The sequence below is a fragment of the Achroia grisella genome, unplaced genomic scaffold, assembly GCF_030625045.1.
Source record: "Achroia grisella isolate CSIRO2021 unplaced genomic scaffold, CSIRO_AGI_Agris_v1 utg1470, whole genome shotgun sequence".
Classification (NCBI taxonomy): domain Eukaryota; kingdom Metazoa; phylum Arthropoda; class Insecta; order Lepidoptera; family Pyralidae; genus Achroia; species Achroia grisella.
The window spans coordinates 360,263-374,944 of record NW_026712639.1 but is presented as its reverse complement, the minus strand read 5'-3'; the positions used below and the strand labels follow the sequence as shown (position 1 = coordinate 374,944).

Genomic DNA, 14,682 nt, shown 5'->3' with positions numbered 1-14,682 from the left:
GTTAAATAAATGAACTGAAGTTAAGACATGGCACCGTTGGAATTTAAGCTCGGTATAACACATTGGACCACTCGAGTCGTTGTGTTATACATACAAACGAATATAATATAGCAAATGAAAAGAGAACTATATACATATACCGAAAGTTTAAACTATGAGAGAAATTAACGTAGGCATCAAGTAATAAACAATGTAAAAATACTATAATATATATATGTATCTCTACTAGTGAATCCATCCAAAGTCTAATTGGAGTGGATGTAAGCACATCGCGGTAGCCATAACATGTTCATGTGTTAACCTACTGATAAATATTTGAAGTGATAACAGAATATATGATTAACAATGCCAGTACGAAAATATATGTGTAAATATATGGATGAACCATTCTATAGTATATAAATATTTCAAACTCCTAATAACTTTCCACGGCGGCCCGAAAGCTGCCGAGCATATATATCTTATATATGTCAACGTCTAAGGGAAAGTATATACAAAAGAGATAGTAATATCTGTGTGGCGATTTTTCCGTCCATTTTAGATGTAGTTTAAGGCGATTAGAGACCTGAATCCTCGTCAGGAGGTGGTACACCGGCAGCAGACATCTTGCGTCGTTCGAGTCGCGCGCGAGACACTGGCCGATAGTATTGCTCACTGCGGCGTCGTCATCGTTCTGGAGTCGGGGTTTCCGACTCCAGTTCCATCCACAGAGAGCTAATGACGGGGGCTTCTGTTGACAAACAAACATATAACTATAATATTGGACACGACAGACCTTCCTTGAAAGTAACTAACAATTAAGGCGCCTTTTCCCCACTGGGCACACTGGGCACGTGTCCAGGGCCCCGCGATGGTTTGGGGTCCCCTAGTACATCTATATAGTATACTAGCAGTAATTTAACTTTATTTTTCTAAAATAAAAGTAGCCTAAGTTACTCATTATTACATCAGTTACCTGCCAAAAAAAGTCCCGTCAAAATCGGTACAGCCATTTCAGAGATTAGCCGGAACGAACAGACCAACAGAGAGACAGACAAAAATTGTAAAAAAAATATTTTAGTATTTATATAAATACGGTACATACATATAAAACGGTTATTTCAAAATTACAAACCTAGTCCCAAAATAAGCAGAGTTTGTTTTATGGGTACATGCATAGAAAACTCCCAGACCAGACAAATAATAATACTCATGAATACAATTTGACTTTGCGAGGAATCGTACATGTGACCATCGGAAGTAAGGCTGCTAAGTGTGCTAAATCACTAGTCCACTGAGCCTGTCCAACTATATTATACTCTAATATGTATAGATATGTGTATAACTGAGAATATATTTGACTTATCATAAATGCATGCAATTAGATCTATGTACATACATGCTATACGAATTATTTGATTTGAAATACATTTTTTTATATGTACGGGAGTTTAATGACCTTATTTTGTCTTCCACGTTGGCGACAATACATGTTGAAAGGCAAAAATATGTAACTCATTAAATTTCATAATTATAAAATATCAGTGTAAAAGGAACGTAAGTAAAATTGATATAATGGATTTCATGATTGACAGATTCTAACAGAAAAGTACATTCTTTTAGATATTATTGGTTTGGTCATATTTATTTGACTTGATTAATTAAAAAGATAATCAAATCAAATAAATATGATCAAAGCAATAAATTATCTTATTAATTTATCTTAATCTTATCTATTATTAACTTAAATTATTATTATTATTGCCCTTTGTTCTGACTTTCTTAATATTTATACAATATCTCTTGGTCGTCTGCTCTTTGTACTGTTAACTCTGTACTGTCTTGTGTGATCCTGGTCCATATCTTCCCTGCTGTTCTATTTCATCCTCCCACCTTCTTCTCTTTTTATGGATGATAATGTAATGGTGCACCCGCCTGCGCTAACGGTTTACGCTGGCGGAGCACCAGTGGAGGATGATAAGATGAACATGAAGTCAGGTCAGTTAGCCCATCGTGATAATTTCACCTAGAATTTATCACGATAGGTTCCAGGGGAACCGCGTGGAGATCTATTTGACATGGTACATTGCTAGACATAAGATCATCAGTCCACATTACTAAGAATCACCTTTCCCACCAGACAATTAAATTGTTAATTCTAATAAATCATAGTTTCAAGATTAACTGTAATTGCTACTAATAATCTCTCGGGTGGTATCGAACCACTTAGTTTGAGGCGAGACTTCGCTTCGCTTTGTGTGTTCTACTGATTATACAACGGAGTGTGTTCTGAGGAATTGTTCGACATGATGCCTACAACCACCTTTTACCATCGCACCGCTCGCCATCGACAGGGAATTCATTCCCACACGTTGGAGCCTAAGTGATCTCGGACAGTGCGGTTTCAGAGGAGCTTCCTTCCGCGTACATTTAGGTTATGGAATGAACTTCCTGCCGTGGTTTTCTTACGGGACTACAGCATGGGGTTTTTCAAGAAGGGTATATTAAGGTTTCTTAAGGGTTTTTTTTTTTGAGGGTTGATAATGGAATGGTGCACCCGCCTGCGCTAACGCTGGCGGGGCACCAGTGGAGGATGATAAGATGAGCATGAGGTCAGGTCGGTTAGCCCGTAGTGCAAATTCACCAGGAATTTAACACGATGGTTTCCAGGGGGAACCGCGTGGAGGTCGACCTGACATGGTACATTGCTAGCAATGGGGTTATCAATCCACATTACTAACAATCCCCTCCCCCCTTTCTTAAGGGTTGGCAATGCGCACGTGACATCCCGGGTGTTTTAGACGTCCATAGCCTAAGGTAACCATTTACCATCAGAGGGGCCGTATGCTTGTTTGCTACCATAGAAGTATATATAAAAAAAAAGGTTAATTGTTTCTCTAGAATGTGGAATGATCATAAAACCGTAAACACTGTGTATACGTATAGTATAAACGCTAAGGAAAGGTATTTTGGCCAACATGACCAGGGGTAATATTATCCCATCTAATTTATTATTAATTTGAGGGGCGGTTGTGGCAGCAAACAAGTCGTTGTTTGCTCTTAGATGAGTTTTATAACCTATTTTTGGTAGATATAATAATAAAAATCCGATGGATTGAGAATATTAAATTATATTAACATCACATACATATAGAATGACGAGCGTGCATGGCAATAGTTGTTCAAGCACGGGATTTTGATTTAATGTTAGACATAGACACCTATATAAATATTCATTGTAAATAAACTGGCTTTAAAAAAAAATCAATTGAGTTTCTTGCCAGTTCTTCTCAATTCGATCTATATACTGAACTGGACGGTAGAGAAAAAAATAAATTATAATGTAAAAAATTTTACGTTCATAAGCGGCTAACATGTGCTATATGAATAAATAATTTTTTAATTTGAATTATATTGTAATAAATTCCAGTCCATGTGAATGATCGCGACACTACTGCCTGCGATCCGTCCCATATTTTTATGGGGCGTTTGAATATTTTTCTAACAAAAGTTTTTACGAGTGCACTTTAACGTTTCTAGAAGCTTCCTCGTTCGTTATTTATAGACCCATAATCATGGTTTTATGTTTTCTCACCTACTTACATTTATCTACGATTCAAAATTTGAAATGAAATAAAATTATATTAATTTATTGTTTATAAAGCTTATGTTCCTTTTTACACTAATGTTATTATAACTACAAATATAACAACAATCCCGACTCGCACAAAAGACACAATAAACTGTGTGTGTCAATTTATATTTCCACTGACTCTCCAGTGATGGAAACACCGATAACAAAGTAATCCAAGAGGCCCACTCATGCATAAACGAAATATCTCCTTTGGAAAGTTTACACTCTTTCCCGAGGAGATAAAAACCATCGCTCCTAAGAATATCCTTCAATTCTTGTCCCTGACGGGTCTAGGTAACGAACTTTGAAAAATGGCGAGCACAATAGATCTATGTAGGTCGCAGTGCTACAGGTGCTACAAACATCTGGCAATAGCCCAAACAACCCAATAAAAAAAAATGAGACGCTGCTAGGAGCTCTCTCCGAAAGGTTGAACTTAAATATATCTACCGACCGTTTAACAGATGCTGCATCCACTGATTTTTTAACTGGGGAATACTGACTGTACTGACTGACTGACACATTTGGGATAGGGCTATCCCTATTTAGAAGGTGCATTACCCCAGACGGACACACGTATAAATATTTATAATAATAACCATGTACAATTGACACGACATCCTATGTGCCCAGCTGGGCTTGTGTTGTGGATACTAGACAACAGATACAAATTTCAACACATTTTTTACAATACATATAAAGCACCCAGAACAATACAGACAATCCTACTCTTGTAGTATGTACCGTGCAAGGAATCGAACCTGCGACCATTTGAAATAAGGCGCTGGACTACCAACGCCGTTAAATTATTTACGATGTTCAACAAAGTTATTTATTTATCTATACATAAATTAAATTGGAGTGTCTGTTTGTAATATTGAAATAAACGTTTTTTACTACATGCATATGAATATAAATACGGTACATACATCAAAATAACATATTTTACAATTGATGTCTGTCTGTCTATTTGTTCCGGTTAATCTCTGAAATGGCTGGACCGATTTTGACAGGACTTTGTTGGCAGGAAGCTGATGTAACTTAAGCTAGTCTTCTTTTAGAAAAAATCTCTAATTAACTTTTTTGTTCAATTCCACTCGGACGGACGACTGTTCCTTCGTAATTTACATAAAGTTCTCCAGTATGTTATCTACATTTACTAATATGTTATTGTAGTTTAGAATACATACCAGGTTTCTCTTCGGGGACGGGCGTTACTGGACATTTAGGCCCTTCCTCAACACAACTCCTCTCGTCTGGGAACTGGACATGTTTCTTTATTGCTGACCGGCTGGTTTTCGAAAGCATGGAAGCTGTGAATTTAGAATCTTTTGAGTATCTCTGTACAACTTTTCTACAACATTACAGATAACAGATGAGAATGAATGCAATGTATAACATTCGTTCAGCACAGCGTAATCTAGTTTGTCGAGTACACACTGAAAAAAAGTAACTACTAAACTAATATTAATCGATAACAAAACTTTAGTAATAAACAACAAAGTGTTGGTTTTAATGATAAAATATTGTTCATAAATAGTCATACTATATGAGTAACCAGTAGTAAGTTAGTATTAATTGTTTTTGTGTTAATTACTAAAATTTTTACTATTTTTTCAGTGTGTCTTAACATGAAATTAAGGTTTTTTGACCATGGCTAGTCCAAACTAGCCGAAACGTCAAATTAGTTAAATAAATTATTTAATATTAAAAAAGATACATTCACACATGTCGCCGGAGATGGGGTAGTCAGAGTCATTGAATGTATTAAATGACTCGACAAACTACATTAATATGAATTTTCTAATTTAAATGTAACGTGACCACGGGTTTCGTTTTGGATGGAAGCATCCTTTCGTGACGATTGGGACACCGGGGTCCCACGAAAAAACCAGGACTCTAAAACTGTCTAGATTTCATACTGTTGGTCCATTGCTTGAAATCAAAGTTATAGGCAGATGCCAATAATTTTATTCTTAGTTAAAATTCCTATTCACTGGTCTTAAACCTTTTGTTTTGCTGACATATAGAAACCAATTCGTCTTGCTTTCGAACTTGTAACAAAAATGATTTTAAAAAGTAAACATATATTTTTCAAAATGCTGTTTACTTATACAACGGATCTATTAACTGAAATAAGACATCGTCAAACCTTAAATGGTCACGTTACTCATATGATGTTAAAAAGAAAAAGAATATAAAGCACGAATACATTCTGCAAGAGAAAAGAAGATGATGCCTGCGAGACTTAAAATTATAGTTGCCTAAAGTTTTGTAAGGAAGCCATGCCAATCAGCTGAGAATGGCATAAGTTTTGTTCGGGCTATCTGTTAACAAGTGTGCGCGTGGCGTTAGGCGGCGAGACTACGGGGCGTAACTATTCTGTGCAGCGTTAGCAACGCAGTAGGGTTCACGGGTAGCTTAATACAGGCTTTATTAACAAATTATGTCACAGGACGAACTGTGGCATTGACAGACAAAAAGTTGGGTCACATAACGAAATTACTGTATTGAAGTATCAAAACTCGAAATTTGAACTAGCTAAATTAGCTCAAATTTCAAAATATGTGACTCTGGAGAGGTCCGTAATTAAGACCGAACGTAACAAGATCTGTGATTTTGACACCCCTCCGCCCGGAGGGGTCAGAAAATCATAGATGCTTGTGACGTATTTTATGAGAAAAAAATAAGTTTATGTACAAGATTTAGCGGAGCTAGGGACGTGGGAAGCGATTGTATTACTGGAGAAATTGCGAAGCGCGTGCCACCTCTGCTGTTAGCTACGAGCTAGGGTTGCCAACGCTTACTTACCTTCAAAATAGAAATGAAAACTCTGATAAAATCTTCTACATTAGCTTACAATTTGGCTCTCTAACATAGTACATCAAAAATTTTGTACGAAAATTCGTATGGTTGGCATCCCCGCTACGAGCGACGTCGCCGAAGTATTAAGAAAAGTGAAAAGTTAAGTGTAGTCATTACTAATATAATTTGTGAGTTCCTGACATGAATAATTAAACGGAAAGTGAAGTACTTGTTTGAAAGTATTATACTGAGTTCGTGATCGCGTAGAAACAGCGAGTGGAGTAAATACTGTTGTTGGAGACCAACCGTCGCGAACTCTTCTGATATTATTTTTGTTTTTAATTTTATAGTTTGTGAACTGTTCTTTCAATATGTCAGGTTTATTCATATTTACTCTTATGATCTTACCATTGTTCAAAGTTGAGTTTTAATATACGTGTACAGTGCATCGATCTGTTACAACTTTATTTTTAATTCTTTCTTGTCAAGACTCACAGAGTACATTAATAACGTGTTTGAAGAGTTAGTTTTAGAGTAAGTTAGTTAGGTGTAGTGTTTTTGGTTATACGAGTACAGCTTTTATAATTTTTAGTTTTATTAATTTCGTTTAATGTCTAACTTAAAGAACGCTTGCCAATTTGTTAAATTTGTAAAATAGTTTCCAATTGATAAATGAGAAGAATGATGATGATTTGGATGTAAACACAATTTAGAAATAAAATATTTTTATGCCAATTCAGTTAATAATAACGGACCACCTAATAGAAAGTGTAACAGGGAATAATTGTCTCGTGATGACAGTGGTACTGTACGTTGCCATTGCTAAGGTGTTATGAACATAATTTCACTGCTTCATGTTAGTACTGTAACAACCGGAATATAACGTATAAAATAATAGCGGAAGGAATAGGGCCGATTCAGACCATTAGATCTGTCATTAGTTGGGACAGTATGTGAACTAAACAAAACTATCTTTTGAAAGGGACAATGAGTCATATCAGATAAAAAAATTAATTTGTGTTTCTTTAAAGTGTATACAGTGTAGGGGACGCACACAAGATCCGATTACTCTACTGAGAAAGTAGTAACATTAATCTATAGACCTGAACAAGACCACGGGTAAATCGAACATAAAGGTGTCATGCCTAATCAAACTCAGATGTTGCTGTGATTGCTCACAGCAAGCTGCTTAACATAAAAACAGGTGAGACGGGGTAAAAAAAACAAATGAAATTAGGATAGTTCAATAAGTATAGACGAAATAAATGCTGAAGGAAGTCGTAGAACTGAAATTATACGTTTACTATTCGCACAAACGTTAGCGAATGGGCTGTCTCATGACCCCCATGGGAACCGTTGTGCGACGCTAAACTTTCTAAATATGCGTCCCCGATTGTACAGTATTGTTAGTCCTCCTTTAAATGAACTATTCCGTTAGTATGAAAAGAAAAATAAATGAGTTATAGACCAGTAAATATCTTTTACCAATAATTTTCGGACAATTTTCTAAGCGTCATGGAGTGAACTACGTAAAACAATTCATGTGAAATGTGAAACAACAACAGCATTCATGCAACGATTGTCAATGCCTGAATGAAATTAAATGGGATCTAACCAGACGAGTCTCTAAACGACAAGGCAGATAACCAGGTATAAGAGCGCAATGACGAGATATCAATTGTCCGCAGCAGCACCGAGCTCTGGGTACACGAGGAGTAACTAAATAAAGAGAAATCACAATATTTTAATGACAAAATACATAACCAACAACAAATTGCAATTAATTTAAAAAGTACATGGAAATTTAGGATTTCATACTATACATCCACGACTGCAAGTAAACTGCAGTCGTTTTTGGGCATAGTATTTCAATTTGGTAATAGTAATTAAATTGAGAGTTTCCTAACGGCTTGAGAGTGATTATCACAAGTCGATGACGATAATCATAAATGGGCACCTACGCATCGCGTAGGTACGTTGAATACTAAGGAAAAATCATAATTATACATACAACAAGAGGCGACAGATATAATAATGGCGTGCATCGCTTTTACCTGTATTTAGATGGTATATGGTATATAACACCATACTTGTTACGGACCGCAAACCTTTGCTATGTATAGTCGGTCCAAATAAAGGTATTCTAGAAAATCAGCAAATACATTACAGACATGTGTATTATTTTTAATTTATATTATTTGGTTATAATTGCACCGGATGGCTTTTGTTAAGGTTCGGAGAAAATTAGGGCGCATACGCTGTATGTTATATAAGTACTAATGACACTAAAGGGATTACCATCAATTCTGTCTAAGCAACTAATATTGTAAAATATTCCATTGCATGTTACACATACAGCTAGCAACTAAGTATTTTTATAGCATGTGGAACGACTACGCCTTGAAGATCGGAATCGGAGAGTCATATTTTTGGTAAATTATCCAAAACATTACAGTCTAATACGTTCTTTCTAATAATGATTCTAAGAAATACATAAATTATGAAATAGCCTCCGAATAAATACATAACCATTTTTTTAATTTTAATGTCAGTGGAATGATTGTTATTGTGCCATATTTTTCTCCTCACGGTAAAGAAAATCAGCCGGTACAACTGTGTATGTGACAGGTAAATTTAACAATGCCGACTACTCGTGTCGAGCTAGTCTACCGCCAATAGCAGCTGGGGCAGTTGCGGGCGAGTCTTGTGACAACGCAATTCGTCTACGAATTTGACCTAAAAATTTTGAAGCCAATCAGTCGAACCTAAAACTTCCAATAAATGCTTTGAACCTATAAATTTTGACCTAATAGTTATTTCTGCAGCAGCCACAATACGATGCAGTGTCCCCACAGCATCGAATCTCACGCTTCTTAATTGGCAGGTAGCTTAGCTCCGCTGCCTACGCAGTGACGAGAATTCGGCAGTTATCCGACGTTGCAATGGCTAATATTGATTATTTTATTTACATCCACAGCAACATGTCTTAAGAAATATTACTGTGGAGCAAGCGGTTGATATTCAAACAATATTTATTTTATATTACTAAAAAACCTTGCGGTCATGCGTCCAGAAGAAATTCTGCAGGAATGTTTCTAAGAATCAAATAGCCTTACAATTGCTTCTTAGTAAATATATGAAAACATATGTATGTCAGGAATATATATAATATTTCAGCAAAGTAAGCGAGCACAATGTAAAAACTTACGCAACGTAGATTTAAGGCTTCTGGCGTTTTGTATAATTAAAAATGTTAGCAATAAGTTTATTGGGCAAATGCGTGAGTTTTTACAATAAACTTCCTGTGCAATAAACTTTATAATGCTAGATTTAAAAACAGCTGACAGTATTTTCTGTATTAAATTTTTATACAATTTAAATAGATACATATATTACATATTAATACGAATTATAGTTGCTGATAAAGACTGCGTAGCAAGTGAATGTTATAGAAACTATAATTTCTTGCTGTATGCCTCTTAAATTTCTGCATATTAACATAAGCTACTATATAAAGTGCTACCAAATCGTTTGCATTCCCTTACTAATAATCATATTTATAATTATATCTATTACAATAATGAAGAAATTTCATATATTGGAAGTATTAAAGTATAAAAAATATACCAAATTTTAATCACTCCAATAAAAGAGGTTTGTTTTATTTTAGGCAACTGTGATCGAAGAGACAAAAGATGATTTTAAAACTGCGAGTTTAGTACAAAACGAGTAAGATTTTGTCTTTATAAAATAATATGGTTTTGTTTTATTCCGAACATTTGAAACAACAAAGTCATAAAGGTACAAAGGTTATGGGATGAGTTATTTTAGAACTGTCCTCTGCAGAAGGAAATGCATATGATTTGGTAGTATTCTATATATATTTTGATATATAGAAATATGTGGAATGTGCAAGCACTACGCTTATAGCGCGGCATTTAATTTAGCAGCTGCGATATCTGGTGGCTTCAGTGGCTCATGCAGCGGCGGCATGCGGCTCTTCCATCATACTCGTGGACGGTCGCTACAGGTGGTTGTTGGTAAGCAGCGGCGCTGGTCACTATGACTGTGTCTAGTATACTTAAAAGTTCACAGAAATCCTAACCAATATACATTTTTTAAGAAAAGCTAAATCAGAGTTTCTTTCACATTTTCTCGGTTTATATTTAGAAATGTAGGTGATCTCATAAATTATTTCTTATGAACTTTATTTGAACACAGACTTTTTTTAATGTACCTACTCAATAATTGATAATTATGAATATTAACTTATTTATAATTAACTGTTTATGCATGTAAATATTTTCATGACTATTTTTAACTGAACTGAAAATGCTGTAAATTCGTATAATAACCGTTCAACTGCAACTACGAAAAGAACGGGAAAGAAACTTGACTAATTACTAAAATATTAATAATATACATATTATTATTATATTTAAAATAAAGCTTTAACATAACTATTACAGACTGTATACATAATATATTAAATATATTGAAAATCATGAACTACCAATAATATTAATAAATAACAAATATTTATAAGCAATCGTTTACAGTATTCGACAGGAATTTATTATAATCATGAAACTTTATCATAATGAGATGAGTTCAAATAATATCTTTCTAATTACTGGATTCCCAAAATAGTGGAGCAAAGTATATAAAATATTAGCTGTGGATAAGACAATGTTCTGCGTAGAGATCAGTACTGTATCAATTTAGAGAATTCCATTTCTATCAACTCCGCCGAGAATTGAAGCCGCAATCTCGTTTATAGGATCCAGTTATATTAACATCGTTCGTAGGAGGTTAATATTTTCTCTGTCCAGGTATAAAGTTACATTTATATGGATTTTGTATAAAGCATCGGTTGCAATTTAATTGTTTTTTAGAGAAACAAGTTTAAGTGACACCTGATGGATAGTTACAACCGTTGCCTGTAAACTAAAAAAGATTGAAAAACTAACTAATAAGCTTTAGTAATAAATACTAAAATAATTATTACTATTTACGAAAAACAAAATCATCTACTACTAGTAATTATAATTGTTTATTTCTAGAGTAACCCAACTAAGGACTATTTTATTCAGTGTAAAATGGAATAGCACCGGAAACACCATGTATTCAATATATGTAGCCGAGAACTTAAGAGTAACATATACTTTCATCTACAAGTAAGTTATTAGGCGCGTAAACTGCAATATATGGAGCCATATGGAAGCACTATAGACCTTAAAAATGGCAACAATTGTCAGATGTCATAAGTCGTACATGTTGAGTTTGTGATGCTATTCCAGTATATATATATAATATTTATCGGTTTTTACATTCCATCAGGTGTATGACTGTCACATTATCCAGCATCAAAGTTAAAAAGTTAATTGCAACTATCATATTACATACATGTTTTAAAAACTACTCTAAAGCTATCAACTATAATATACTATTTGCAATAAATCTATATCTATAAATATACATAATTATATATTAATAATATTACACAAATAAATTTATAAATTTTTATTATATTCTCTAATTTACAATGGAATATTTTAAACTATCTCTAATTTAAATATATGTTTACATTACTCTAATTTTAATTATTTTTTTAGTATAACATTACGGTAAGTATGTATGTACTATATGTGAATCAGGGTTGTCCAAAATAGTTATGTTATTTTTAATAAAATATTAACTGAATCTGTACTAATGGTATAAATGCGTAAATTCACTATTGAACTAAATCATCGCATCTCATTGAACATTGAAATATCACTGAGTCTGGATTAGAGTTAGTTAGTTTTTATCTGAGAATAGCAGAACTTCGGGCAACAATAATTTGTCACAGTTCTCGTTATTTCCGCTACGCTTTCTTGTTATCATCATGATCATAATTTTAGGCCAGAAGACGTCTTGCTGAATTAAGCCATTCCCCAAAGGCCTGCGCTTTCCAGCGATCTTGACCAGATCGTCGGTCCACCTTGCTGGAGGCCTTCCCACGCTGCGTCTTCCGGTCCGCGGTCGCCACTCGAGGACTTTACTGCCCCAACGGCCATCTGTCCTACGAGCTATGTGCCTGCCCATTGCCACTTCAGTTTCGCAATTCTTAGGGCTATGTTGGTCACACAGGTTCTTCTGCTGATCTTCTAATTTCTTATACGATCACGCAGAGAAACTCCAAGCATAGCCCTCTACTTTGAATGACTGAGCTTATTTATGAGGCCCATAGTTAACGACCATTACTTTCTTAATATAACTAGGGTAAGTTGGGACAGAATGTCATAAAGAATAAAGATCGCTCGTGGTACAGAAGTTTTTTGTTTTAAATAAATAAAAACAGCTGGCATAATGTAAATGAAGACGTTCCCAAATTCACATATTGTACATAATTTTTTACACATTAAAACTAATTAATTAATATGCAAATGGTAAATTTAGAAAGACTTGCAGATATATAATCCAAGCCCATTCATACATACACTATAAGCTCGTCTGTACCAGTTATAATACAATTTCATAAATGTAGCTATAATTGTCGCATAAAATATAATCAGAAAAACAATGTATAATAAATCACACAAACCAATGGCGCGGCCTGGTGCCTCAGAGAAGTCTTCAGGGTCGTGGCGGCTGGGCATGGGTCTACCACCCGAGCGACGGCGACCACTCGCCACCGAGTTGGTAGTGATGGTATGCTGACCATGTGCAATGAATTGCACTGCTATAATCTGGGACAAACACAATTTATGTTACAAACAATAATAATAATCTCAGGACAATTCATACAGCGCCATCTTGTCTCAAATTAAGCTACTAAAGGGTCATTGACTCATATTCGTGAACGAGTACTGCAGTCAGTGATAAATTCTTGGTGAATTTGTCACGATGGGAACTGACCTGACCTTATGCTCATCTTATCATCCTCCACTGGTGCCCCGCCAGCGTAAACCGTTAGCGCAGGCGGGTGCACCATTCCATTATCAACACTCCAAAAAAAATACATATAGTATGAAATAATCTCTCCGTTTTCGTCTGTCTGTATTTATTTATCAGCTTATTTATTTCAAAGAGATTTACTTTTGATTTTTTTTGTAACACATAAGTGGCAATCTAGCATACGGCGTATCTGATGGTAAACGGTTACAGTAGCCTATGAATGCCCGAAACACCAGGGGTGTTACGTGCACGTTGCCGACCCTTAAGAAACATTGATCATTTAAATAAATTCTTGTTTATATTATAGAACTAGCTTTTGCCCGCGGCTTCGCTTGCGTTTATTTATGCCCTTAGGGGTGGAATTTATCAAAATCCTTTCTTAGGAGATGCCTACGTCATAGTAGCTTTATGCATGCAAAGTCTCAGCCCGATCGGTTTAAAATTGACAAAGTTTCATACAAACTTTCATCCCCTATTATGTCTCTTTTGGAGTAGAATGAATAAAAATCCTTTCTTAGCGGATGCCTGCGTCATAACATCTACCTGCATGCCAAATTTCAGCCCGATCCGTCCAGTTACAGTGCGTTGATAGATCACTATGTGAGTCACCTTTGAGTTATATATATTTAGATATATGTTGCAATAACATAGTTGGTAAATGCGAACGAAGTCAGGGTCGCTAGTTATAAATACGATTGAATCCAATTGTAAAAGTAGAAACTGTAATAGTCAGAGACGAGACCCCGGTGGGGCTTCATTAATAATCTTGTACAATTTCTCATCCGATACAGATCTGCAGATGTAGTTCCGGTAAGCGGGGAGTTTTAAAATGTACGACCATTTTATTGTTATACTAATCTAGGTCTGGATATTACTGTGACGACCTCGGTGGTCTAGCGGTCTAGCTTTACGTCCGATGGTCGCGGGTTCGATTCCTCGCACGGTACAAACATTTGTATTTATGAGTATGATTGTTTGCATCGGTCTGGGTGTTTTCTATGTATAATATGTATGTATTTACGAAAAAAAAATCTATGTATTTGTATCAGTTATCGAGTACTCATAATACAAGCTTTAACTAGCTATAACGTGGGTCTAATACTTTTTTCGTCGTTATAGATTAAAAAATTACATGTTTCTGTGCAAACTTTCATTCCCTATTCCCATAAGGGTTAAATTTTTACTTTGAATGTCATATTAAATGTTTATCATCAAAAACTTAGAAATTTTACGACGCAGACAGGTCGTCAATCAAATAATAATTAAATTATTACAGCTGCAGTATTTGATAATAAAGTCCTCGATACAGTTCAAACATTTCAAAT

General features: G+C 35.0%; 1 protein-coding gene across 1 annotated transcript in view; it reads right to left on the bottom strand.

Moving 5' to 3' along the window:
* Positions 1-665: 665 nt before the first annotated feature.
* LOC131855713 (uncharacterized) overlaps positions 666-14,682 on the bottom strand; it is a 125,212-nt gene continuing 111,195 nt past the window's right edge. The window contains exons 7-9 of the mRNA XM_059207013.1: positions 13,005-13,149; positions 4,804-4,926; positions 666-730 (exon numbers count right to left, since the gene is read on the bottom strand). Of these exons, the coding sequence (XP_059062996.1) occupies positions 666-730; positions 4,804-4,926; positions 13,005-13,149 (333 nt within the window). The remainder of the gene's footprint in view (positions 731-4,803; positions 4,927-13,004; positions 13,150-14,682) is intronic.